We start from the raw sequence: 27885 nt of genomic DNA, 5'->3' as shown, positions 1-27885 counted from the left end.
GCAAACCTCTAATATTTAAATTATGATGAATCACAGTTTATGACTAGAAGTACACCATAGACATACAGCACTTAAATACATGTTAATACTGAGAACAATTCATCAGTGCACGCTATTCCAAAGAAAAAAGTTTATCTTCGTAATCTCTTACTAAAATATAACTTCACCTTTTCATCTGATGTCCCTAATGCTTTTATGCACAATTGTGCTCACCAAAGTTGCATTTATTTGATCAAAAATACAGTAAAAACAGTCATTACAATTTAAAATAACGGTTAAAAATGTAATTTATTCCTGTGAAGTCAAAGCTGAATTTTCAGCATCATTACTCCAGTCTTCAGTGTCACATTATCCTTCAGAAATCATTCTAATATTCTGATTTGATGCTCAACAAACGTGTCAGTGTACACACACATATATAAAGTGTATATATATATATATATATATATATACACACACCTATATTATATAAACAAAAACTTTTGTTAGATGCGATTAATCGATTAGGCAGCACTACCAGACACCCAATAAAATTTGTTTTATATTGACTTGTATAATGTATTTATATCAGTGAAATGCATTTTTTATGTAACATCAACATACTGACACTCGTACATGCAACGAAAATTAGTTTAAACGAAGACTGATTAAAAATGTCATGTAGATCAGACAAGTGGCTGAAGTTTGGGGATGCAAAATAACATCTAAATGAGAAGGGAAAGTGAGAGATGGTGAACAAGAGACGAGCTGAAGCACACTGAGTCAGTGCGATGGCACTCATGTTAGCATCATGACTTCTGGCCAAAAACAAGCACATCATGCGTCTCTTCCTCCTCTTCCTGCTGACACCACTGCTCTCTCTGCATCTTGATGGAGTCCTTGCAAAGCAGTGCTGTTCCCGTCAGCAACACTGACAAACCGAGCAGCACGAGCTGGGAAAGCCACTGGGGAGCGATGACAAGAGCTGACTCAACATCTCTGTGTAACACTGTTTACAAACCAGCGCAAAACCAGGGTCACAAAACACACGGAAGAAATAAAATATACAGCTATATGGATTTTAGGCCTGTCAATTTAAATGTAATTAAATTAATTATGATATGCTGAATCAAATTAATCTCAATTACTCACAATTGCTTCCAAATGAAAATAGTCCAGTCATTATAGTAGTAAATCAATAAACAGACATCACAAAAAGTTTATATGTTGTTTAATTTACAAGCAAAACATTTTTTTTCTTTTTATGTTTGGTCAGGTGGCATAATTAATTGTTAAAATTTTCATTAATATTAAAAACTGTTTAAAAGTTTGGGGTCAGAAAGAGTTATTTATACTTTTATTAGAGAACGCATTAAATTGATCAAAAGTGACTTTTACATTGTTAGAAAAAAAATCTATTTCAAATCAATGCTGTTCTTTTGAATTTCTATTTATCAAAGAATCCTGAAAAAATGTATCATGGTTTCCGCAAAAATATTAGGCAACACAACTTTTTTCAAAATTTATAATAAGAAATGTTTCTTGAGCAGCAGATCAGCATATTAGAATGATTTCTGAAGGATCATGTGAAGACTGGAGGAATGATGCAAATAAAAAATCTGATTTGCCATCACAGGAATAAATTAAAATATGTTAAGATAAAAAAGTTATTTTAAATTGTAACTGTTTTTTATCAAATAAATGCAGCCTTGATGAGCCAAAGAGACTTGAGACCAAACTTTTGAATGATAATGTATCAGATATTTTTCAATGAATTACAACATTAAATTGACAGCCCAAAGATAAATACATTTATGTCTGGAGTTTAAAGCACCGAATTAACCAGGCATATTTGATCATGATTAATGCAGTAAATTAACTGAATGCAAACTCATTATCTTCCAATCTCTTGCTTCATTTAAACATTAAAAAGCATATGCCCTCAAAGCTAGACAGCATTTGACAGGGAAATCATGCATCAGACAGAGTGATTCTTCCATTCTGAAATCCATTCACTCCATCTGACACACTGCCAAAGAAAAGCACAACTCATCCCTGAAAGTAGCGTCGAGTTCTACAGCTGAGTGGATCTGAAAATGACCACCTCTGTATCTGCAGATGTCAACGATGCATGTGCTAACGCTCCCTGCTCCTGCAATCTGACTGCAATCTAGTGTGAAATTGTGTTGTTAAAAAGTCCAAAGCTCAAGAACATGTGCCCTCACACTCATGAATTGTTGCCAATAGTCTCAAAACCCAAACTCCTTCTTGAATTTTCAATGAACGAGCAAAGTAGTTTTGAAAATGCTGTGACTATTAGTTCTTTGATATTAAAATGATTATTATTTACATCAGGTGCAATTAGGCAAAAAAAAAAAATAATAATTCTGTAAACGTCTGCATTTAAGCAATAATACCAAGTTGATTATGTACAAATATGCATTGCTTTGCTGAGAAAGTCTTTGGACAGTGTTTTGAAGTCTCTTAATTCTCCTTTAAATTGAAACTTAACTAAACTCAGTCTTGCGTGCTCTTGATTGAAGCTCATTTTGTGTTTTTTACACTTCAAAGTTCACAGTCTAGGAGTCTTTAGCTACAGTTGACAGAAGTAAATATTGGCCAGAAGTAAATTTGACCAAACTCAGAAATATTTTCACTAACATATTTTCAAATAAATCATGAGAGGATTCACAAAGGCGCCAAGCCAAATAAGTTGAAGTTGTATATCGGAGATACTATGAAGAACTTCACAACACAGTTCTCTTATAGAAGTCTTATACAAAATGTAAGCCTCCACACCACAAGAGGGCGATATAGTAATGGTGTGAGATCATGCTACACCGAGCTCTCATCTGGTTGGATGTCCAACTGTGTGTGTTTCCTCTTTTCTAGAATCCTGTTGAGCTCCTCGGTGAAGGAGTGGTAAAGTGGAGACGTCGTTTCTGAGTCCGACTGCCCCAAGAGCACGTAGCTGTTCCCGTTCATCTTTCTCAGCACACTGGGCAACGTGGCCGACAGTCCGTTGGCGTATTCCGAGGCGGGCAGGGGCGGTGGCATAGGAAGTGGTGGTGCGGGCGGAGGCTCCTCACTCGGCGTGGTCTGGATGTCCATTTGAACGATCTGTAGAAACTCTCCGTCTCTTGACGTCGCTCTGCTACGCCCCTCCATTCGGCCATTGCAGTGGCTGGAGATGGTTTTGAGCTCAAAGTGCGAGCTCCTCTTTCTTTCGCTTGCCGTGGTTATAGACAGAGCTTGCTGGGAGTACTTCCTGGCACTGGGAGAGTTGTGTGCACAGAAGCTAACGTACAGCAGGACCACCGTTAGTACCAGACAAAGCCCGCCGAGTACAGCCACCAGAGAGATATACATGGCCTCCATGTGCCTGTAGGTCTGGAACTCCGGCCCAGAAGGCAACGGGGCCGGTGGGGGTGACAGGATCTGCTCAACAGGACCACTGGAAGGACTCGGAGTTGGCACGGTTTTGGTGGTGAAGAGACTTTCCGGTAGAGCAGTCGGGCTTCCCGAGAGATGTGATGCAGGAGGCGGAACGGGTTGCACTCTAACCACGTAACTGCGAACGGGAACCCAGACGCCGTTCTCCACGGCGTAACAGCGGTAGTGTCCACTTTGCTGGTTCTGAGCGCCGATGATGAGGAGGCCGTCGTTGCCCGTGCGGTAGCCAAACTCTACGCCGTAACCCTGCAGCTGCTGACCGTTCAGCGTCCAGGAAGGGGTGGCCAGGTTAGAACGAATCTCACACTGTAACAGCACATCATCCCCTGCCATCACTCCACGTGTCCGGTGCATGACGAAACCTGGCAAACGTAAGATACATTATTGCTCTATTCTTAAATGTCACCTGACTAGGCTGCTCAGAAATAATTCCCATGCAAACACACCATCATTTGTAATATTAGTACAGCCTCTGCTTCCCATCTGGACGTCCTGGACGAGACTGGACCTACAAGAAACACATATTCACAGTTGCACTTATTAAAGCCATTAATCGAAGCATGCAGAACATACTGCAAATGTGTTTTGGACACTGGGTCCAAAAATCAACACTCCCCAAGAGCCAAATGGGAGTTAAAATTGGTTTTAGCCAGAAAAGAAAATACTTTCCTCCTTATTAGGAACTTTAACATTAAATGGTTTAAATCACATTGTAAGAACAATAATCTGACCCTCGCTGATGCCCGTCTTCTAAAAACTTTTACATTAGAGGAAAATTTACTATCAGAGGTTTATCTGAGACACCCAAAGTTGCTTATTTCTCAATATTCCTCATGTGACTCAAACAAACTTTTCATTAAGAGATGGATGACCTGCAATGTTTATCATACATATGCAACACAATAACAGAAAAATCCATTTTCATAAAAAAAAAATACAGTTTCATGGCTGGTAAGAAGTATTTATGATATATTATTATATTTGCATTATATTAGAAATATTTAATTTCATTACTATTATTTTTTAGGAATGCACTAATGCACAACTGATATTAAAAGTCTGGGTAATACTGGGTAATAATAAAATAAATGCAAAAATAATCATGTAAAAAACAAATAGTTTGCAAGCTAGTTAATTTAGGCATAACAACATTTCACAGCATAAAATCCAATAATATCAATAAAGATAAATATTCATTTTGAAATCTGCTATAGCAAAATGTACACTGTTTGAATTATAATTGCAAGCAGAGATTAATTATATATCCAATATCAACCTAAAAAAATCTAATACTGAATATATAAAAAAGGCTGGTATCTGATAAGGTGCTGTTATATCGTCCATTCTAGCAATGTTTCTTAAATCCCCTGCCATTAGGTATAGCAAAGGAAAGTACTTTTGGGAAACATATATAATACATACATTGTGTTATTGAAAACACATAATGTCTGCTTTTACCTGTTATCGTAAGATGTTATCTCAACACATGTTCTTCCATCCCAACCACAGAGTGGATCTCGTGCAAACACACAATCATAACAGGATGTGTAGCGCTCACAGGATGACAGGGGTACTTGCACCAGTCCAGAGGGGGCGCTCACATAGATACTGTTCTGTTGAAAAAAAAAAGCACATCCTGAGATTTTTTTTGGGGGGGGGATACACAAGTGTTTGTATTGTACACTTGGATTTAATGCTGGTTTTTAACAGTTGCTAGGTGTATAACGGGCTACCTGTTTTTGTGATATCACAATGTTATTGATTGGCTGTTTCTCCTCGAACAACTGAAGCTCCTCAATGATATGCACACGGTCTCTGATCTTTACAGCCCTGTGTAACCAGCCCTCATCTAGAGAGAAGCACGCAACCAAGTTTCAATCAAATATACACTACCCTTCAGAGTTTGGGGGTCAGTAAGATTTTGTTTTATTAAATAAATAATGCTTTTATTCAGCAAGCATGACAGTAAAAAAACATAAATGTTGAAATCCTGAAAAAAAGTTTCCACAAAAATATCAAGCACCACAAGTATTTTCAACATTGATAATAATAAGAAATGTTTCTTGAGCAGCAAATTGGCATATTAGAATGATTTCAGAAGTATCATGTGACACTGAAGGCTGGAGTAACGATGCTGAAAATTCAGCTTTGACTTCACAGGAATGAATTACATTTTAAAATATATTAAGTATTTTTATCAAATAAATGCAGCATTGGTGAGCATAAGAGACTCCTTTCAAAAACATAAAAAAAAAATCTTACCAACCTCAAACTTTGATAATCTTAATATCAAAATCAAAATAACCTTTTTAATCTTGATATCACAACAATACTTAAAAAGAAAAAGAAACCCTTACGCACCTGTTCCAATAAAGAGCATGTCATAGATGAGTCCATCCAAACCCACAACCTGTTGTACAGCGATCTTGGTGTAGTCCGCGCTCCTCTGGAGCAACAGAGGATGTCCTCCCACTGGCTGGATTTGTTTGGACATTAAAGGGTGTCTCCGAGCAAAATTCAGTGTGTTGTCAGGGAGATCCCGGGAGGAATTTATGAGCAGGGCACGATGCTGATCAGTTATACACTAAAGAGAAAGAAGGGCACTGTTATATAACATTTCACATAAGAGTGATACAAGTGCTCCAATATACCCAAAGAGCTGTCCTACTGATTTAGTATAACTGGTATACTAGAATGGGGCAGTTTATGGGACTATTTTGATTTAGTGCATCTCACCGAGCCAGGCCTCGGATCCGGAACTTTCCCAGTGTACTCTCTCCATTTGGAGTCCTGTAGTTCCATGTAAGGCCCATCAAAAGCTGTCTGAACATCTCTGAGTGAATACCGACACACTGCAGACATCTTAACATTTCTCCTGGCAATGAGAAAGAGAAAGAAAAAGGGAGAGATTGAAGGAATTTCGGTTTACTGCATCTTACTGCTTAAGAATCACTTATTGTAGTCCTCATTTTTAAGTCACTTTGGATAAAACTAAAAGCATCTGCTGAATGTATAAATGTAAAGTAAATGTGAATTACCAGAGAAAATCATTTTGATTTGTGCCTCAATTTATAAAAATCATCTTTACAGCCATACACTTATAATGTCTATGGGGCAAGGCATTCCGAAGGGTTAAAAGCGAGTGAAGCTTATATATTTATTAAAGTGCTTATATTATCCCTGAATAAGGAAATTATATTAAGTTTTTATTTTATTTTTATTCTTTCTAACATTTTATACATCAGATTTTTGTAGTAATTTACTAGTAAAATATATTTTTCCACTGCATTTATAATCTTTGAAGGATTTCTAATGATTTGTGTATTACTTCATGTTTGTAAGAAGGAACGGTTTAATTTAATAGTTTGTGGTAATCAAAGACAATGCCAACAAAGAAGGAAACCAGGTTATAAATACATAATTTCATATTACTGTTAAATTTTATCACATTAGTAACATATTTAATGTTTAAGTGTTGTGTATAGAATTTCAAATCAATGTGTATTTTAATGTTCTAGTCTAGTCTAATTCTAGTCTAATGCCTTTCCTCATTCACTTCCATTGTACAAACATTAGCTTACGCACAAATGTTTTTAGTCAAAATTGTTCTCTGTGGTAAATCATCAGCATTAATCAGCAATAATTCTACTGTAAATAAACACTAAGGTTGTTATCCTAAGTACCAGTGACACCATCATTGCAAACATTGGTGAAAGACCAATTCTAAATGCTGTTGGGCAAATTTTGTGAATTATTTACTAAGTTGTTTGTGTGTAAAAGATGAAGAAGAAACCGACCTGTCATTTTTCTAGCTGTGTTGTCTAAACTTACAAATGACTTGAACCTGTACCTTTATGGAGAAAGGCAGAGCTTCTAAAACACAAAATCATGTTGCGATTTTGTCCAACTGTGGGACATAACACTAGAAAGCCTCAAAATGAAATACTGATGTTATTAATCCTTTTAGGACGATAAAGGGTTGCCACTCAGTCCTTTTTACTACCTGGAAATAGTCTGTGGACATTTAAAGGACAATTTAATATAGCATGACTCTGCATGCAATCTCTCTCTCTTTCGATTCTGCCAATTCAAATACTGGCCCAGTGCCCTGTGTCCTATTGTGAGTATCCCTGCTATAGCGAGCAAAGCACATGGGAATATTTAGAGATGTGCTCTCATGCTAAAATCCTTCAGTCAAAAAACCTCTGAGAATGAAGATAACAGGGTCACATGCTAGAAGATTAATGCCGCTCCTGTTCAAATCACATTTAATGAGACTGCAGCACCCCTCTCACAGACTAAAACATTTCAACCCTTTAAAACTGAAGGCTTATGTTTAACTGCAGTCTTAAATTTGATATAAAATCAATGTGGTGCCAAAGTTACTGATGAAGAAAAACAAGTTGAAACTACGAAATGCATACAATTGAGTAGAAATTGTCACCTATCTATCTATCTATCTATGATAAAATTGCATTTGAATTTCAGTTTATTTTAAATTGTATTTCTTTGCGTTTAAATTTAAATTACAATTATACATCCTGTTTGCTACCCTAATTTAAATTTAGGAACTGAATTCTGTTCTCAATTCCCTTCACAATCAAATCTTACATTCTATCTAAGTGAATTTCTCACCACTCAAGTCCAAAAATGCCATAGAAGACACTGTCGTGTACATTGCTTCCCTCAACGACAAAAACGCTTCGTAGGACGTTGAATTGAAGCTCATAATCAGGGATGGCGCACACCAGCCTGGCCTTGAGAAAGGACGTCCACTTCCTCTGAAGAGTCCTCTGCCCTCCAATGTCCCCCTGTGAACGAGAAACAAAAAAACAACGGATATGAAAATCATAAATGACACAAAAAAGTATTGCTCATTTTTATTAACTCAACAGAGCAGTTGGAATGACACAATATACATATGTATTATGCGTAGTCTGTAGTTCTTTGAAGACAGTTTCCTCAGGGGCATGAGTCACACTAAAGTAGCTGTAAAAATATTAACAAATAACAAACATAATATCACCCCATCTTATAATCTAATGGTGTGTGACAATTGAGTTTAAATGACAAATTATGATTATGTAGCTCTGCATCACACTGTAAATGTCAAATCAGAGGTACATTGAAATGAAAAATCATATTTTCATAATCTTTTCTAGATTTCTACAAACCTAGCCCTTGGCTTTTTGCATTATTCACATATACTGCTACTGAGAGTAGTTCACAGCCAAATGCACCAAGATCTGTTATGTTAAACTCCTGAATTAAACATTTAGCTTGAAATGACACAGTTGTGGGCACAAAAAGCTGTCCTGAATGTGCATCAGGCTCTAGAAGTAACACGAGGATCTTGAGATGGCTCAAATAAATGGCATAGAGGAAAAGAAAATAGATACTTTAGTATGGTTTCTCCATAATAAAAGTTATCAGCAATGCTGTCACATGATAATACAGTCATGGTTTTGAAATGTTTTACTTTTATTCTTTTTACTTCTAGTGGACTTGCGTACACTGCCTTTAGAAAAAGAAATGCAACTTCCAATTTGGTATACAAACTATATTGTAGTTGAAATGAAGAGAAACAACAGAGAGAATGTACAATGTTAAGTTTGCTTATGAAGGCGCCTGAGCATGCTCAGTTTGATCACCAATAAATACGCTGTCCTGAGGAGGACTTCTGAGGCAAAATATCCCCCCCGCTCGTTAATGCCATTATCACAGAAAGGCATGGCTTGTTAATTTGGAGGGAAATATTTTCTTAATTAATATGGAATGCATTTATGATGTATAATCACTGCAACGCAATGTTTACTATAGGGTATCTTATGCATAAGTGCTATTGTGGACAACATGTACTTCTGCAAATATTAATTTTGTGAATTTTCTCTGGATAAGCACTATAAACTTCATGTATCTGCTACTGTGGTTTGTGGCTGATGAAACATCCATAATCTTGCGAATTAACATTTTAATGTTGTATTTGTTTTCAAAGCATGGTGACTTATGGTGACACTACTTAGTATTAATAGAGCTTGCAGAAGTAATTAGTGCTTTTGATGAACTTTTATTGTTGTTTTGTGCAAAATCACTGTTAGGGTGATTAGTGTTCCCTTGGTAAACTTAGACCCTGCTTAATTAAAATAATTTCTCACCCACTGAAAGCAACAAGATTTTTTATAGTTTAATAAGTAAGAGTTGTAACACTTAGAAGACAAATTTGACTAATATTGAACAACATCTAGAAAATTGGTGAACTTAGACCAAAACTTGTTTATCGGGGTTGGAGTATTTAACCCAATCTGTTTAAAGTCTTAAGTAAGCCATCTATTCAAAGTAACCCATCTATTTAAAGTTTTTAGTAAGAACATGAATTTTATTGAGTTGCTTAACTTAAAAAGACTGACTGTCGAACAAGTTACTAAATCATTTTGAATAAGTTATCTTGAATATTCTTATGTGTTACTGTTTAAAAGTTTGGGGTCAGTAAGACTTAATAATACTAAAAAGATAATACTTTTATTCAGTGACAGTAAAAGTGACAGTAAAGACATGTATAAAGTTACAATTTTTATTTCAAGTAAATGCTGTTCTTTTGAACTTTCTATCCTGAAAAAATGTATCTCAGTTTTCATAAAAATGTTAATCAGAATAACGGTTTTCAACATTGATAATAATAAGAAATGTTTCTTGAGCAGAAAATCAGCAAGAAAACTGAATTTTTTTATTTTAAATTGTTATAATATTTCACAATATTACTGTTTTTTTCTTTTTTTTTACTGTATTTGTGATCAAATAAATGCAGTCTTGGTGAGCATAAGAGACTTTCAAAAATATTTCCGACCTCAAACTTCTGAACAGTAGTGTATAAACCTGTATGTGTACAAGTACATGTGTTTAATGGTGCGTATGAGCGTGTGTGTGTGTGTGTGTGTGTGTGTGTGTGTGTGTGTGTGTGTGTGTGTAGTGTGGCCTACTTTGGACTGGAGCTTCTTTCCCTCCTAACTCAGTAAGTCAAACAGTAAGGGACCTGACCTGCTTCCCAGAGCTGTGAAGTGTTAGGTGAATGCAGGCGTGAAATAAATGAAGATATAACGGTGAGGGGAAACTGTTTGGTGGTTTATCCGAGCACAATGAAGATGCTAAATGAGATGAGAATAATGCAGGTGGGAGAGCATGTGTGGGAGAAAGAAAGCGAGTGAGAGAGCTAGTTTGGGTAGTGGGGCTTTATCTGCCCGGCAACAGTAGCAAAGCCATAGAACCTCCAGAAACGTGTGGAGAGATGAGGTCAGGCTGGCGCTGTCATGGACTGTACTTAGAAGTCTGTACATAGGAGTGAAAATGTTTTGTTAATGTAAGTTTTAACACCAGATTTGAAAAATACAGATCAACAGTTAAGCTCAACTCAAGATAAATCCCGAACCCAGCTCTTACTTTACACACACGGGCCACCCTGGCCACTTTGGTCTGGCTGGAGTAAGCCGTCGGTTCTGTGTTCCTCTCCGTGAAGAAGAAGTAGAGTTTGTCATCATCCCCAATGGAGCTGTTGATGCTCTCTCTGAGTAAAGCTGAGCCGACAAAATCTGACTCTACGAGAAAAAACATCATCATTAGCTGCTGCCCACACCACAATGGACCAATTATAAGCCTTACAGATCTTATTGTGTCAGTGAGAAGTTTTAAAGTACAGTCTTTATTGATTCAAAAATAGTGATTCTTTTGGGATCTACTGTTCCTTTTAATCATATTTCTTACTTGTTTTATTCAATAGAAAATGTTTCCCTAAAAGTATTGAATTATTAGTGATGCTTTCTAGGGCAGGAGTGCTATTACTACTCTAAGCAATCAGACTTTTTGATTCTGGCAGATGATACAGCGAGTTAATTTTTCCATTAAAGGGTAAGTACTTTCTTCTCTGAGGGGAATTTATCCATTGTATTTGTCACAACAAGAAGTTATTGCGTTCACATCTGTCAAATGTCATCTGACAATGGTCTGGAGATATTTGACTCTGTGAAGAAAATACACTGATAATATTTTGGGATTTCCAGGCGCTTTATTTGATGTCGCATTTTTATTAGTCTTTATTTTTTCATAACTTGTGTGCTTGTTCTGGGTGATACGGAGTAAACTGCGGTGCTAATAAGAGTCTCACGAACCGTGCACAGAAGACCAGCGGTAAAGGTCGTGATTTTCGTTAAATAATACAATAAATTTCAATTCGTTTTTCACCAAACCCTTAGCCTGGGAAAACCCAGACAACTTCCGGCAAATTTAGATTTGCTCTGCAAGTAGTCTGGCAAAGAGCTCATTCAAGCCCATTTCTAATCCGTCGAAATTGCGGCACCAATCAGAAATGTTGGACGAACCGTGCACAGAAGACCAGCGGTAAAGGTCGTGATTTTCGTTAAATAATACAATAAATTTCAATTCGTTTTTCACCAAACCCTTAGCCTGGGAAAACCCAGACAACTTCCGGCAAATTTAGATTTGCTCTGCAAGTAGTCTGGCAAAGAGCTCATTCAAGCCCATTTCTAATCCGTCGAAATTGCGGCACCAATCAGAAATGTTGGGGCGGGTTTTACACGATGACGATCGTTCTGATTGGTTTTAGGTCTATCCAATTGCGCCCAGAGGCATTTGAGCGACGTCCGTTGGTGAAGCCACCAACTTTTAAATGCATTATTATATTCAAATTGCAAACACATGAGGACAGTCTCCATGAAAGTCCCACTGGCAGATGAACGTGCTACTACATTTCTCTCCGAAACGGTAGGAAGTTAAATTAGATTTAATAGAGGATTTTAACTGTGACAAGATGATTGACAGGGCAGTTTACGTGACAGGATGCGACAGATCCGTCCGATAAAGATGGCGAAGTAGTGTGTCCCAAAGCTTGCCTACTTTTTTGCTACACATTCAAAAGTAAATATCTTTTCTTCACAAAAAGAGTACATACTTTTATGGCGTAGTGTAACTTAGGTGTTGGGAATTGGGACGCAGCATATGGCTTTACACGATGACGATCGCTCTGATTGGTTTTAGGTCTATCCAATTGCACCCGGAGGCATTTGTGCGACGTCTGTTGGTGACGCCCCTTTGGAAATGAGTTATTAATGAAGCTTTGCCAGACCATAACTCAGTTACTACTGAGAATGGTCTGGTTTTAACCAGGCTACCAAACCCTAATTCTACCCAATAAACTAATTTGAAAGACCTTCAATGTAAATACCCTAAGCAAAATAGCCCAATCTAAAATTACACAGGGTAAGAAAATCCCCATGTAAAAACAAATGTATAACATATCAACCTTAGAGACAAAGTTCATGTGACGAGGTTGTTTCAGACTTCCTTCGTACTCTTTTGATGTAGGAATGGACAGTGCACAACCAAGGGTTGGACCCTCAAGATTCTGTGATCTTTTGCATCTTTTTTAAAGCTTAATGCTGTTCACTATTCACTTCCATTATGTGGATGAGAGTGAGCAGGACATTTGTTTTGACATTTCACATTTTGTGGTCCAAAAAAGAAAAAAAGTGCATACGCCATTTTAGGGTGAACCCTCCCTTTAACAGATTTGACTTAGGCCAGTAAACAACCAACCAGAATACCCTAGCAACCAAATAGCAATGTGCAACCACTCAGAACACCTCAGCAACCCAATAGGGATGCCCCAGCAACATGATTGCACAGGAAAACTAGTTGAAAAAATGTTCAACTAACCCAGCAGCCATCTTGTCGGAGAATCGTCTGTCCGCAAATTTGGGAAAGGAAAGTTGCGTCGTATATCAGGGATGTCACGAAACTCATACTGAGATGCAGAGTACATCTCACCATCTGTAAAGGCAAATTATAGTCAACTGAGAGAAAAAAACAGAAGAAGAAACATGCACGTTATGAAATAAGGTTATGAATCCAAATTATGTACCTATTATAAATCCAGTGTAGCTCTTTGTAGGGTCATAAGGACATTTCTCCTTTCCCTCCTCAAAACGCACAAAGGTGAAGCGTGCCACATCCTGACAAAAACAGAGATATTTATGTACCATGTGCTATCTTATAGCAGAACATAAAACATTTACAATAATAATTCCTTTGCAATATGACGGACAGAATGAGAGCAGTAAACATCTCACTATGTAAGCACAGCGTGGTCTGAAGGCATGCGTCCCGCAGGTGTACAGGTGAGTGTCGTTGTATCTGTCCAGGAATCGCACGTGATTGTAGCATTCAGTCTTTGACGGAACAAGCAAGAAATTATAGTAAAATTATTAATTATTCCAAAAATACAGGTACATTATGCAGTAACATAAGCAGACGTATAAAAAAAGACAATATTGAGACAATATTTATTAAATTATTGTATTTCAATAATACTATAATGTCAATTAAATATTATAATAAAAAAATCTTTTGTGGGCAAAACTCTTACATTCCAGCTTACACTCTTAAACAGCATTTTTTATTATATTCATGCCACCCATTTTGACTTTGTCATGAAAATCAATGTGCATCTTGTTTAGTTTTGTCTGCACACAAGAATTAACACTCAACTTTTGAACATGTGATGCGTGGTTTCCGACACGCCTATATCTGTATTTCACAAAAAACTAAAGTATATATTTTTATACTGTATACATTTGGAAGAAACTCAAACATTAGATTTTACCAGTGCTTGTTCCCTGGGAATCAGCACATAACTTAATTTGAGCTATGGGATTAAGGGGAGGATATTCTACACATCAAGAATGGCAATACCTGATTGTTCTTTCCTTTGCTCAGGCACTGCCTCTTCTGTTCAGCAGATGCTGCCCATTCCAGCTGTTAGACAGATATGGACAACAACTATTAGGAGCCCAGGTGCATATGGAAACATATAGAAACTTAATGTGACTGAGACAGAACTCACCGAAAAAGAGATATTGGTGTCAGAGATGTTGGCGGTGTCCAGTTTGTAAATGGCCTCTCTGGCCCCAACATACAGCAACCCAGGCCCATCCTCCAGTAACAGAGAGCTGTAGTTGACTGCAGCTCCAGTGAAATGATTACAACCCAGCAGCCCTGCAAACACAGAGAGAGACCCAGTTAGAAAAAACAGGGACAAACATGACTAAATTGTGTCAACAGCAGAGAGACTCAGCCATAGCTCTATACACTCTTCTGTCATTTATTGGAAAACTTTTTAACTGAATTTAATGGATGGAGAGCTGAATTCTCAACATAAACTAAGAATAAACTGAAAGGCAACAAAGAAAAAATGACCATGAAAATAGAATAATTAAACAAATCTTTGTGGGTGAGAGAAGAAGAGGAGCAAGAGAATACATGGTATGATTTGCATTAATTAGGCAAAACTATTTCACATTTAGACATGTGCCGGTATACAGTAATGCGATATGTCACGATAATAAACATGCACGATATTGTTATCATGGGCACTTCAAAACACAGTGAATTCAATATGAATTATTCCGATTATTTTAAATGCATTTTAAGAATATTTTTCCCATCAACTGGTTAAAATGCTCAACTTCACAGTATGCTGTACGCAGTATACTGTACACAGTATGCACTCTGATGTAAACAAGCTCAATATGGATGAGAAGCGAGGAATGAGTGAAAGAGACAATGAATGAAAATGCATATGCACTCTCTGACAGCAGATAAACCCATAAACCCCAATAAACAAAGCAGCTGTGCTACTTTCTATTTCTGAACAGTATTTAAAAGGATCCAGTATTTTATGCCCTTTTACAAACTCTTGATTTGTTTTTTGGGGTGTACTTGAATATACTTTCATGCTAGATTGTTCAAAAAACATATTATTTTTCACATATTTTACATTATTATAGCACCTCTCTACCCAGTCTGGTTAGTTCCAGTTTTAATGAAGTTTGAAAAAGCTAGAAATGAAAATTCTGTTATCATTTACTCCCCCCTCAAGTTGTTCCAAACCTGTATCAATATCTGTTCTTCTGTACACAAAGGAAGATTTTTGGGAGAATGTTTGTAACCAAGCAGATCTCGGGCCCCATTGACTACCATAGTATTTTTCTTTCCTACGGAGACATTTTTTTTATTAATTTTAGTTAATTTCAACATTTAATAACACCTTATTAAAATCAGAAGCTATAACTGTATTATTTAATGGACCTGAGCTAACATGAACTAAAAGTTGTATTTTTTAAACTAACATTAACAAAGAATAATAACTTATGTAACAAATGTAGCTTTTGCTCATAATACATTAACTAACGTTAACTAATGAGACCTTATTGTAAAGTTTTACCTATAATTCTTTCGCGCTTTAATCTGTTTGAAACATTTGTTTACTTTATGCATTATAAGAAAAAAAGTTATTAAACCTGTTATAGTATGGCAACACTTTTTTGCAGCTTATTTCAATATCATGATATAATACCATATACCTTGATAAAAGCTTCAGCAATTATCGCAACATGAAAATTTGATACCGTCACTTGCCTAGTCACATTAATCTAAGATCTAACTTCACTGTAAAAAAGAAATGTTGGCACAATAAAAAGAGTGAGGGAAAGAGAAAGCAAATTGGTGTTTTAAGAGTAGTGGATTAAGCACTTTCTGTTTTTATGTACAATGATTAAGTGTCCCTCTAAAATATTAAAACACCATTGACTTATTTGGGTGGTCTGCCTCCTCAAATTAAGGGCATAAAGTAAACCCAAGCACATTCTGAAGAGAAAAGGATTTGTTTTGCCCGTCTACAACACTGCAAGCTGAGATTTCCTGCCCCATACTGAGAGATGGGTGGGCTACACTGATGAGACTTGGCAGTATTAGGCCAAATATCAACCCCTCAAATGCCCTTCCCCTACCTCTCAAAACACCCAGCCCCCCATACACGGTGCTAAAGTCTACATTGGCAACAATATACAGTATATACAGTATCCAAGCATGGAATATAAAGGATTTGGAATCAGAAATTGAAAGTGATTTGTGCCATAGTCTGATCATATTTTTGAGACAAGTAAAAAATGTCTTTGTTAAAATTCAATTGTAGTTTAAAAGTGTTTAAAACGCTGTGGAAGAAATCATGAATTGGTCCATCCAATCAAGTCAGTAAGCAAACACACACTTGCAAATGCATAGCAATTTGTTAAAACATTCAGAATATCTTAGCAACCTCATTAGTGTTGGAAACTGAGAGCTATTTCCGGTTATGGTTCTGCATTGTTTTGCCGATGCGGATGAAGCACCTACTAAAATACACCACTAGTGAATTTTCAACACAATGAATGACTCTTATGAGCCGGTTCTTTTTGGTGAATCAAAAGCATACAGAGCGACTAGTTTATCCCAATTCCTGAGAGAATGACTCTTATGAAGCAATTCTTTTTAAAGAACTAAAAGCAAACAGTGTAGTCCGATTCCAGAACAAATGACTCTTGTGAGTCGGTTATTTTTGGTGAATCAAAAGCACACAGTCCAACCAGTGTAGTCCAATTCCCAAACGAGTGACTCTTGTGAGCTGGTTTATTTTAGTGAATCAAATGCATAATGAAATCTGATTTTTTTGCAAATCAAAAACACACAGCACAACCAGTCTGATTCCTGAATTAATGACTCTTGTGAGCTGGTTCATGTTAGTGAGTCAAATGCATAATACAATTCCAGAACAAATGCTTCTTGTGAAACAATTCATTTTAGTGAATTAAAAACATACAGGTGTAGTCCGCTTTCCTAACGAATGACTCTTGTGATCCGGTTCTTTTTAGAAAATCAAACAAGTACATCTGAGACTTACATCAGTTTAGTTACTGACTGGTTGTTCATATGACAATGCTTATAGATACACATTATGAGTTGTGTCAGTAGTACTTTAGAATTATTAGCTCTTCGCAGAGCAAAACAAGCAACACTGGTCTAGTGTTTGAGCTAGTGTGAGAATGATTGGCAGTATTACCCTAAAAGTCAAGGCCATGCGGATCTAAACTGTCAATCAAAGAAAGGTCGGAACAGACCTACGGGTTGCTGTGCGCGTGGGAGGGCCAGAGGTTAATATTACTCATAACAGGAAAGAAAATATTAAGTTATGTAAACACGATTTAAGACCTCAGGCAAAGTGACGACATTCTGTGTGTGTAGTTAATCCTTGTTTCTCACTGTGTAGATAGAGAAAGATAGTGACTGTAACACAGTGATGAGTGCCGAGCTGATAAACTGAAATATCACACAAAAGCCTTTGAGCTCAAAGCACATTGTGTGTCCTTGGACCATTTACGCACACGGACACTCATACACACACATCCGCAGCCATACCAATATTGCTCTTTAGTCTTTAATAACAACATATCAGGATTTACGGGAAAAGGAAGGCCAACAGAGTATTCATTGAGACGTACATGCCTGTCAATTATCAGAGAGTGCATCTGACACGTTTGTCTCTTGAATATTTGATTTTAATTAGTCAATTGTGGCACTGAGTAGTCAAAGAATTTTGTATAATGACTGCTAAACCAATACATGGCTGTTACTTTCATATTTTTTTCATATCAGTGCAAGTTAGAATAGTAGTAAAAATGGCCTCGTAGTAATTATTTTATTATTTGGGGAGTACAAAACTGTTAAAAAAGGTTAACAATCAAAAGAAAATGAGGGATGCTGTCTTTGTCAATTATGGCCAAGTTATAGAGCACATTACCAATAGATAGTAAGGAAGAAAATGTTACTTTGACTTTTAACTAGCAAATGTTTTAGCATTATTTGTATTATGTGTTCTTTTATTATTACTTGGCTTTCATTTCCATTTTTTGTTATGCACATGTATGCTAATTTTATACTCTTTTATTATCATTATGGGTTTCATATTTAATCTGATATTACAGTATTTTGACTTGTTTTCGTGCTTATTGTAATGCTTTTTTATTGTGAAGTACTTTAAGCTACATTTCTTGTGCTATACAAATAAAATGTATTATAATTAATAAATAAAAAAGTCCAGATGTTCTAAAGTCCCCGTTTAAAGCTAAAAATAAAACATTGGAATGACATTGCAGCAAATTAGCTTGCAATGTACAGTATATTGTGTCCATGACAATAATAGCTTGCTATTGCTGTCATTATTTTGTGTTAAGAAATTTCTTTTTATGTGTAAATCACTTAAATAAACAATCCATTTATGATATTTATTTTTAGGCTATTTGCATTATTTATGTTTAAAATTAGGGGACCAGGAAGAGGGTTCACACATAGGCTTAACAAAAGAAATTGCAATAACATGACATGCACACTGTGCATCAATTAAATACATTTTCATCAAATTATTTGTAACACTCAACGATCACAATTTTTAATCAACACTTTCTTTTGGAACTGTTATGGAATAACAACATTATCGCAATTGGGTCTAATGAAAAATAGCCCGTTGGCTGCTAGAATCTTGCACTAAATGCCCTACTGCACCAGTCTATAAAAACATACTGCATCACTGAGGGAACAAATCCATGAGCAGAGTCAACACAGCGCCCAAGGCCTCCTGTTATGTTCTAGCAGTGTGTGTGTGTGTGTGTGTGTGTGTGTGTGTGTGTGTGTGTGTGTGTGTGTGTGTGTGTGTGTGTGTGTGGTTTGTTTACTGTTCCCTATAGGACTGGAACTAAGTTTCAACCACACAAACTTTGTGCCAAGCCTCTAATATGCAAATTGTGCACACAGGCTGTGTGTGTCTGTATGAACTAAGAGCATAATCTTCTTATATTAGAGAATATTTGAGCAGTAGCGGCTCCTGACCGTAAATTTATGGAGGGCAGTAGTTTATAATTAACATTTTGTACGTTTTTTTATTCTAATCTCTAACACATGCAGACACACTGTTGGCAGAGGCTGTTATTCAGCCTGAGGGTGGCGCTCTAATGTTGACTGACAGGTTTTAAAGGGATAGTTCACCCAAAAATGAAAATTCTGTCATCATTTATTCACCCTTTAGATTGCTCCAAACCTGTCTGTTCCAAACCCCATTGACTTCCATAGTATTTTTATTTTCCTAATATGGAAGTCAATGGGGCCCATCAACTGTTTGGTTACACATATCTTCTTTTGTGTTTAGCAGAAGAAAGAAATCCATGCAGGTTTGGAAAAACTTGAGGGTGAGCAAATGATAACAGTCTGGACTGGAACGAGTCTGAATTAGAGCGTGCTGCAGTTCCATTTTCCACCACAGATTTACATTGGTAAATTGTGGGGAGCTGTAGAGCTCGAGAGGGCTCAGGGCTTCAGGCACCCTCTGTCCCGCTTAGTATCATAATGCATGCTGCCTTCCGAAGCCATGAGCTAAATTTGAATACATCCAGCTCTCTTTACGACTTAAAACTGTATATAAAAAATCCAAAACCAATATTTGTTGCAGAATGCTGAACACATTTACAATTATTGATTTAGTATATATTCAGTCTTTGTCTTGGATGAACACTTTGGTGGGGCTCTGCCCCAACTGCCCTTACAGGCGAGCCGCCGCTTTATGCAAGTATGAATATATGACATGTGTGTGTGTGGGTGGCTGTGTAAACTGCCCAAGGACACACTACAAGAGGTAAGTATTGTAGCTCTCACATCATGCTAAAAACCAATCTATTTTCGTAGCATTTTCTTGTGTGTGACTCGACTGTTGACTCACGCCAACCCTGGTCCAAACAAACTTGGGCGGGCAGCTGTGGTGGTCATGTGTCCAATCGGAATCGTGTTTGCTAGGGGGCAAGCTCTGACTAAATAAATACTGACACTGCCGGGTGAGAACAGTCAGCTGCAGACGTGATCAACATTAAACAGCCACGGTCAAGCTTCGCCAGGATTACAAAATATATTAAATCCCATTAGCAGCACATCTCACAGTTCCACAAAATACTGCTTTAATAATGCACACACTAACACTAATAGAGATCTGCATTGTATTATGTACCAAAACCATGTAATATGAGCCTAGAAATTTTGCACAGGCTGTTAAATTGACATTAATCAAAACAAATTTGAGTTTTATATATATATTAAAAAAAAACGTTAAGGCTATACAAACTTGATTAAATGTAACTTGACATTTAATAGTTTTTTCACTTCAAATAATTTAAGTGAACTAACTTCAGTTCTGCTCCAGAAACCTTTTGATAAACATCTTTCCCAAAAATCAATAATCGTCATTGACTGGTTCCAGTTCTTGGCATTGAACTGATCATCAACCATGTGGCAACCACTGAGAGTTCAGAGTCCAAACCAAACATGAACCAAGTTCCCAATGATTAGTAATCAGACTGTCTCCTCTGAAAGTGAAAATGCTGTCAATCACAGGCAATCTGGAATTCTGCACCAATGAGCTTTCACAGTGGGCGGAGCTACCAGGTGAGATGCAACAGACATAAAAAATAAGATAATAATAACAACAGAATGCAGGGGTCTCCAGATGAGTTTTAAAAATAACTTGACAGTGTCATTTGGTGTTAGCATGCAAATAAACAGAACTTACCTAAGAAATATTGGAACAAGAAACAATAAGAAAAAAAAGCTGTGTTATTTTATGACACAATGTAAAATACAAAAAAAAATCATGAGTCATGAGTTTTAAACATTGTTTCTAGGCAAGGAAATTTAGTTTTTGGTTGGAGAGGTAATCAAAACTGGTTTTAAAAATGGCCTCAATGTTGAGGAAGCATATGTGGTGGAAAACAAACCCAAGCAATCCTCTACTAGAACAATCAAATAAATCTGAGACACACCAAACCATTTTTGCATAATGTAAGATATAATTTGTTGCATAATGCAATGTAAACAAATCTGTGTTTATTATTGATATTATTTCTCTACTAAAAGAAGGAAGTAGATGCCACGCACTGCTCAAATCCTGTCACCAAGACAACAGCAACCCCCACGCAGATAAACCCCCTCCATCCGAGGGCTGGATTCTGTGGGTTTGGATTATCAAGAATCAAGACTACCTTTTTATTGGTCTCAGAGGAGAGCTATTACTCCTATAGCATGTCGAAAACAAAAAGCGAACATTATTTCGTATCACTTTTCTGTGATCCTCAGTGTTTTCAAGAAATGTTACCTTGCTCGCTGAACAGTAAATACAGATATAGCTCTTTTCTACAAGCTTCCTGACCTTACACAATAACTCTCACACTGTGATTCTTTTTATCAGACGTTCAGCAGAAACTACCCACACCTTTTGACCAACGAATTTCCATGACTTTTTCCATGTCTCTCGTGATGGCTGGATAAAGGATATATTTTTGCACACGCATGGAATTTCCATGATTAAAATTATTACTGTTTAACATCTCAAGGTCTTTAGACATTCAATAGACAGACACACAAAGTCAGAGATAGACTTTATCTCTAAAGATCCCAGATGCACTTTTCCCCTTGATCTGCTACCCCGGACGAATTACACGTGTATACATATTTCATATCAGCATTACTTCAGGTCTGCTAAGCACTACAAAACCAGACAACCATGAACCCAATGACCTGAAGATAAAAAGAAAACACTAAATGTACTCAAAACCACTACAGCAAACCATTAAAGCAAGTCAGCACCTTTTGTTACACCCTCAAATGTGCTTTTTAATTAAAAATGTTAACGTTCTCTGTATAGACATACCATGAAACACAAGTTTGATTTAGCAGAGAAATAATACTCCTACATTTATGTCTACTCTCCCTTCTCTCTCTGTATGCTCTAGCTCTCCTTCTCATCCCAAGAGAGCCCAAATATAGGTCAAGGACTAGAGTCAACCAGGGCAAGGAGAAAAATACAATAATGGAGACAAAATTACACGAACAAGATCTGCAGTGTCTGAGCACAAATTATCAGCAAAAATGGATTGTATAAGCTATTAAGAAGCAGCAATCTTTAGCAACACTTCAGTTTAAGTAGCTGAGTGGGTAAAGATGTATGAAAGATGTCATAACATGCTCATCGTTTTATAAGTATGTCAATTATCTTACATGCAATGAAGTAAAAACGCAACGTACAGTAGCTGAGTGGGTAAAGATGTATGAAAGATGTCAACATGCTCAATCATTTACAAGTCAGTCAATTATCTTACATGCAATGAAGTAAAAAAGTGACGTACATAATTTTAAGATGGTTAAAAAGGCTTTTTATTCAGATAGACAACTAGAAGTCATTCCTAGGCTGATTGATTCCACCTAAAAATGTGAACACTGGCTCTGTGAGCACTATCAAAACATCAATCTGTTTGTTCAAGCACCCCGACTGGCCAGAAATAGCTAAATTGGCTTAAATGGTGGTGTGAGTCTGTGGTGATGAATACACATTTATCATTAAGCAAAAAGACTACAATCTGTGATAGATTTAGGAGCATCAGGGAGGCCAATCAATTACTTGTCTAGGCTTCTTAGTTCTTCCACACAAACCATTTTACTAGGTAGTTATTGACCTCTTTGGTAAACCACACATCTTTGGTATGTAATGGCCACTATGCCTCCAGGATACACTATAGTTCTAGTTTAGTGTTCATGTTTATGAAAAATGTATTAATTTGCAGTCTTGCGATCAAAAATACAGTAAAGACAGTGATATTGTGACATATTGCAATTTAAAATAACTTATATCTATGTAACTATATTTACAATGTAATGTATTCCTATGATGACATTTTTAGCATCATTACTCCAGTCATGTCACATGATCCTTCAGAAATCATTCTGATATAATTTGGCACTCTGGAAACATTTCTTATTATTATCAATGTTGAAATGTTGTGCTGCCTAGTATTTTTGTGGATACATTTTTTTCAGGATTCTTTGATGAATAGAAAGTTCAAAAGATCAGCATTTGTTTAAAATGTAAAAAATTTGTACCACTAAGGGTCTTTCTCTTTTGATCAATTTAATGCATCCTTGCTGAATAAAAATATTAATTTCTTTCAAAAAACTAAAAAAAAATCTTACTGACCCCAGTGTATATACTGCAAATGAGATACATTCACTATTATGTACACACACTACATGACAACAAACTTCACAGGAGTGAGTGTGACCTAACCTCACTTTATATTCTCACAGCATCTGCTGTGTGAATCTCATGAACTGGTCAGGACAAGTGAGAAAGGCCGTTTAATTATATCCAGAGAACTGATACTGCCTCCAGCACTACAGGCAAAACAATGTCAAACACATTCAGCGCAGCCCATGAATGTAGCAAAACACACCAGCTATTGACTTTGGAAACTAAAGTAAAATCTATCATAATGTATAATATTTAAACAAATCTTATTTAATAAGAAAATAAGCTATTAAACCATACCAAGTGCATAGTGTAACACTAAAATCTGATATCAAGGTAATTGAATTCAGACCTGAAGAATTGGCTCCCTTTCAATTCATGAGTTGGACTTTGGAGTGACAAGAAGAGGAATTTACTGAACTGCAATACTTCAATTCTGTTCTGAATGATGCACAACACAGAATTACATGTAAAGAGCCTTACCATTGACATGTACAGTTGTCCTGGGGGTGACATCCATATCAAGGACAGGTCCAAATGGAAAACCCCAAATGACAGGTATTAGGCATCCGAGCACCACCAGCATGAAGTTCGGCGGTTTGGTCTGCTTCATGATCAACAGGATGCACTGAGGTTCTGCTGAGATCCTTCCAGCAACTCTGCTGAAGATAATGTTGTGTAATTGATGCTGATTCACTAGAACAGGCTCCCGCTTCCAGCAGTGCAGTCATGGGCTGCTAACTCATCCTTGCTCTGTCAAAGGTTTCCTGCTGCACTGGCAAGAAGAAAATGAGTAAGTATTATTTTCCTTTCATACATACATTCCTTTATACATATAAAGAGCAGTTGGGTTGATGAGAAAACACATCATACCCAAATGCATCCACTTAACATTCCATTGTGCAATGCATCAAATGCTTTTATCCAACTCTACAGAGATATGAAAAAGTCTCAGGCAATCACATAAAAATGTGCAAATAAATTAACGTTGCTGTAGCTGGTACAGCATGGTGCAAGCAAGAAAAAGCCCATGGATGTTTCTCTGGAAACACACATCCTGTTTAAATGCAAACTTACAAATGTGGATTGAAAGAACATCACGCAACTGATGCATGTGATGCACTTTAGAGCAACAAACCCATTTTCTTCACTTTCCAAGTACACGATGCATATAAGACGGCAATATAATGGTTAAATTCTGAAGGAACGACAATAAAAACAATACAAATCTTTTTCATGGTCACACTGTGTCCAGGCAGTCATTTTAAAATCGTTTTCTGGCATGGACTCTGGATGTGGAGGATGCACAATTTTTGGCTCTGGAGAGCTGCCTCAAAACTTTTGTAGCTTTTGATTCAATTTCTAGTGAGTAAACTTCATTTTGAAACATTTCGAGTCACGGAAATGTTTTGCATATTATGATGAATTGCTTAAATGTGTTTGTTGTCTAGAAGCACCATTATGTGGCATGGAAATGGATATGGATGCAGTGGATATACAGTAGATACAATATAGAGCACATTGAAGTGCATATTAATGGCTTTGCTTTGCTCCAATTTCTTGTACCTTGCTGGAAAGCTGCTTGGTTAATGCATTTCACACGGTTCCTTCTATTCCGACATATTAACACATATGTGTTAACACCTCTCCTGTTACAATAGGCACCTTGGTCAGGGTAGCATGGACAAGTGAGACATTACTGTAAACACATTACATGCTGGAAAAGTACATTTGCCTCAGGATTGCCAGGTACGCGTAACAAAACTAGCCCAATGTCCAATCAATAATAGCCCAAAAGTAGCCCAATGACCACATCCACATGAAAATATGCCATTCACATGCCTAAATGCATATTTTAAAGCCACTGTTATGCAAACTGAAAAGCACTGTAGCGATCATAAACACAGCTCAAAGCCTCCCTACCAGTGGCCCTCCTTCACAAAACTTAATATCTAGAAGTTTTAACATTGGTAGAATGAAGCATTCAGGTAAAATATAATTTATGCAATATGTCAACCCTTAAACCCGTGGCTAGTACTGGCTACAGTTTTCTAATCAACCCTGATTCGCCTGCTTGCATTTAGTACACTATATCCCCAGTTTCACAGACAAGGCTTAAACTATTCCAAGATTAGTTTTAAGATTCCTGGCTTAATCTAAGCCCTGTGTGTGAAACCAGGCCTACATTCTGTTAGTACAGAAGCATCAAGCATAGAAGGTCATAAAATAAGGAATCATTTCTGATATAGCCATCTGTCAGGCAAACAATATAAATACTATATTTCGAGTCTGACATTTCCACAGATGGTGAAGAAATACCTCCAATCACCCAAATGTAGGATTTTATGGTGTTTCTCACTAATTCGCCATCTGCACTTAATCTAGTTTAGCTGCACTGAGAGAGTCGTGATATTTTGAAGCTTTTCAAGTCTAATTTCAATATCTCTCAAAAAATATTGATTACTGCATGCCAAAATGCCTTACATTGGTTTTAATTTATAATTTATCGTTACTTATAATTATGCATGTCAAAATAGTTCAAGCATCCATTCCATTATCACTAAGTAATCCCCCTGTAAAAGCAGTAGGTTTCTCATTCAGGCTGAGATACTGTATGTAAAATAACATGTTTGATTTGATGTAATGGAAAGAATGAACTATTCAAGAATGCACTAGACAAGATTAAGAGACAAAGTTACTTTGATGGCATTAATGAGTGCATTATCTGTCTACTTAATGGGTTAATTAAATCAAAAGACAAGGGCACTGTTTCTGAAGATGTTTTTATGGCTTGCTTGTCAAAGAAATGTCATGGACCAGCTTAGGAAGGTTTTGTGCAAACATCCGTTAACTCAACTGAGGGGAGGTCTGTGAAAGCCCGTAAGAGTTAAGACATTCCCCATGAGAACAAAACAGTCAAAATGGGGAATGTTGATTCAAATTTTCATTAGTGACTCAAAGCAGATTTTCTGTCTGAAATTTCTTAACACATCTTTTAGTTACAGAAGTAACCTGCTCCGCTCTTTCTTCCTCTGGCACAGAGATGCAATTTTACTTGTATTATTAGAAAAATTATTCAAAATTATTAATTTATTCCAGTATGGAAAATGAAGGACATAAACACTCCAACCTCTGGCCCAAATAAATACTGCACAGATCAAATGCATGCTAACAATTTAGTAGTTAAGTTTTATTAGTAATTACTATTATTTGAGCAGGGTAGAATTAATTCATTTTACATTTATGAATAGACTTGAAATGCTAAATTGAAGCAAATTTTGATTTTACATACAACTTTCAGAATAAAAGGGAGATCAACCAAAATAACTGACATGATCTGAAATATGATAAATTACTCAGAAACGTCGCACCTCATTTAAATCATGTCTCATGGCAGATAGATAGATAGATAGATAGATAGATAGATAGATAGATAGATAGATAGATAGATAGATAGATAGATAGATAGATAGATAGATACCCGACTTTTAAGATCATTATATTTAAAAAAAGTGTTTTAGTTTGTTACGGCGTGTGGTCTACATCAGATTGCACACCACTGCGGTATTTTAAGGACACTTCTGGCACTCATTCCCAGTCACCTTCACCTGCGTGTAGAGATCCCAGCAGGCTCCGCATACATTAGAGGAACATATTATGCGCAAAGATACATAGCCTACCAATAACTGCACAAATGTAATAAAAAGCACATGCAAAATCATACACTCTGTAGTTACATTACCTCAGTTGTTTCAGAAAAAGTAAGCATCAGTCACCCTGTGTTTCCATAGGATTCACCGTTGTGCTGCTAATGATGCCTCTGCTCTGGAGATCTGACTGTGTACTGCGTTGCACGCACATGCGGTTCCTCAGAGCAGACTCAGGTGAAGCCAAACCACGCCTCTCTGGGTAATATTCATGAGCGGCCACGCCTCCTCTACTTTGTGTCGCAGCGTCACTTCTCTAATGGTAGATTTACAGCAATTTAGATTTATTACAGTTTTTTGAGAATGCAATGGATTTGTGCATTTATGGGGGATGGAGGGTTAAATGTGCGACCGTTGTGACACGGATGGAGTCGATTCATTTGTATTGGTTGCCACCTAGAGGTTAGTATTAAAAATGCAACATGTAGGGGACACTGGGGTTAGTTGTCACATGGAAATTCAGAAAGCTGTATTTCAGCAACTATAAGGTTACGAATCAAAATTCCATTTAAACAAATGCATTTTTTTTTTTTTTTTTTAGAAGTGGTTTCTGAATGTTGGTTTCAAACCCCTCTTAAATTAGAACAGTTTTTTGTGAATTTTGTCTGATAAAAATAAAATTCCAAAATCATATTTGTGCTCGATCTACAGAAGATACGTTTTAAACAAAAAGTCGTATCTACTTAACTAATTCCAATTACTGTTGTCCAAAACAATGTTTTTGTAAATATTATTTCCAGTATTGCCATT

At 36.7% G+C, this 27885-nt stretch overlaps 1 protein-coding gene across 1 annotated transcript; it reads right to left on the bottom strand.

Moving 5' to 3' along the window:
* Window positions 1-1193: 1193 nt before the first annotated feature.
* Window positions 1194-27314, bottom strand: sema4gb (sema domain, immunoglobulin domain (Ig), transmembrane domain (TM) and short cytoplasmic domain, (semaphorin) 4Gb). The gene is made up of 15 exons (XM_081392081.1): window positions 27171-27314; window positions 23912-24198; window positions 14342-14493; window positions 14191-14253; window positions 13569-13667; window positions 13361-13451; window positions 13156-13269; window positions 10867-11021; window positions 8068-8243; window positions 6169-6307; window positions 5794-6016; window positions 5166-5281; window positions 4891-5045; window positions 3879-3940; window positions 1194-3794 (listed from the first exon to the last, which is right to left on the bottom strand). Exons 2-15 carry the CDS (start codon window positions 24039-24041, stop codon window positions 2815-2817), a joined length of 2655 nt encoding a protein of 884 aa, XP_081248207.1. The 5' UTR covers window positions 24042-24198; window positions 27171-27314; the 3' UTR covers window positions 1194-2814.
* Between the last annotated feature and the right edge of the window lie 571 nt (window positions 27315-27885).

Source organism: Scardinius erythrophthalmus (genome assembly GCF_964197995.2).
Source record: "Scardinius erythrophthalmus genome assembly, chromosome: 18".
Taxonomy (NCBI): domain Eukaryota; kingdom Metazoa; phylum Chordata; class Actinopteri; order Cypriniformes; family Leuciscidae; genus Scardinius; species Scardinius erythrophthalmus.
Note: the sequence above shows the minus strand (reverse complement) of the source record. Positions and strands in the feature narration are given on the sequence as shown.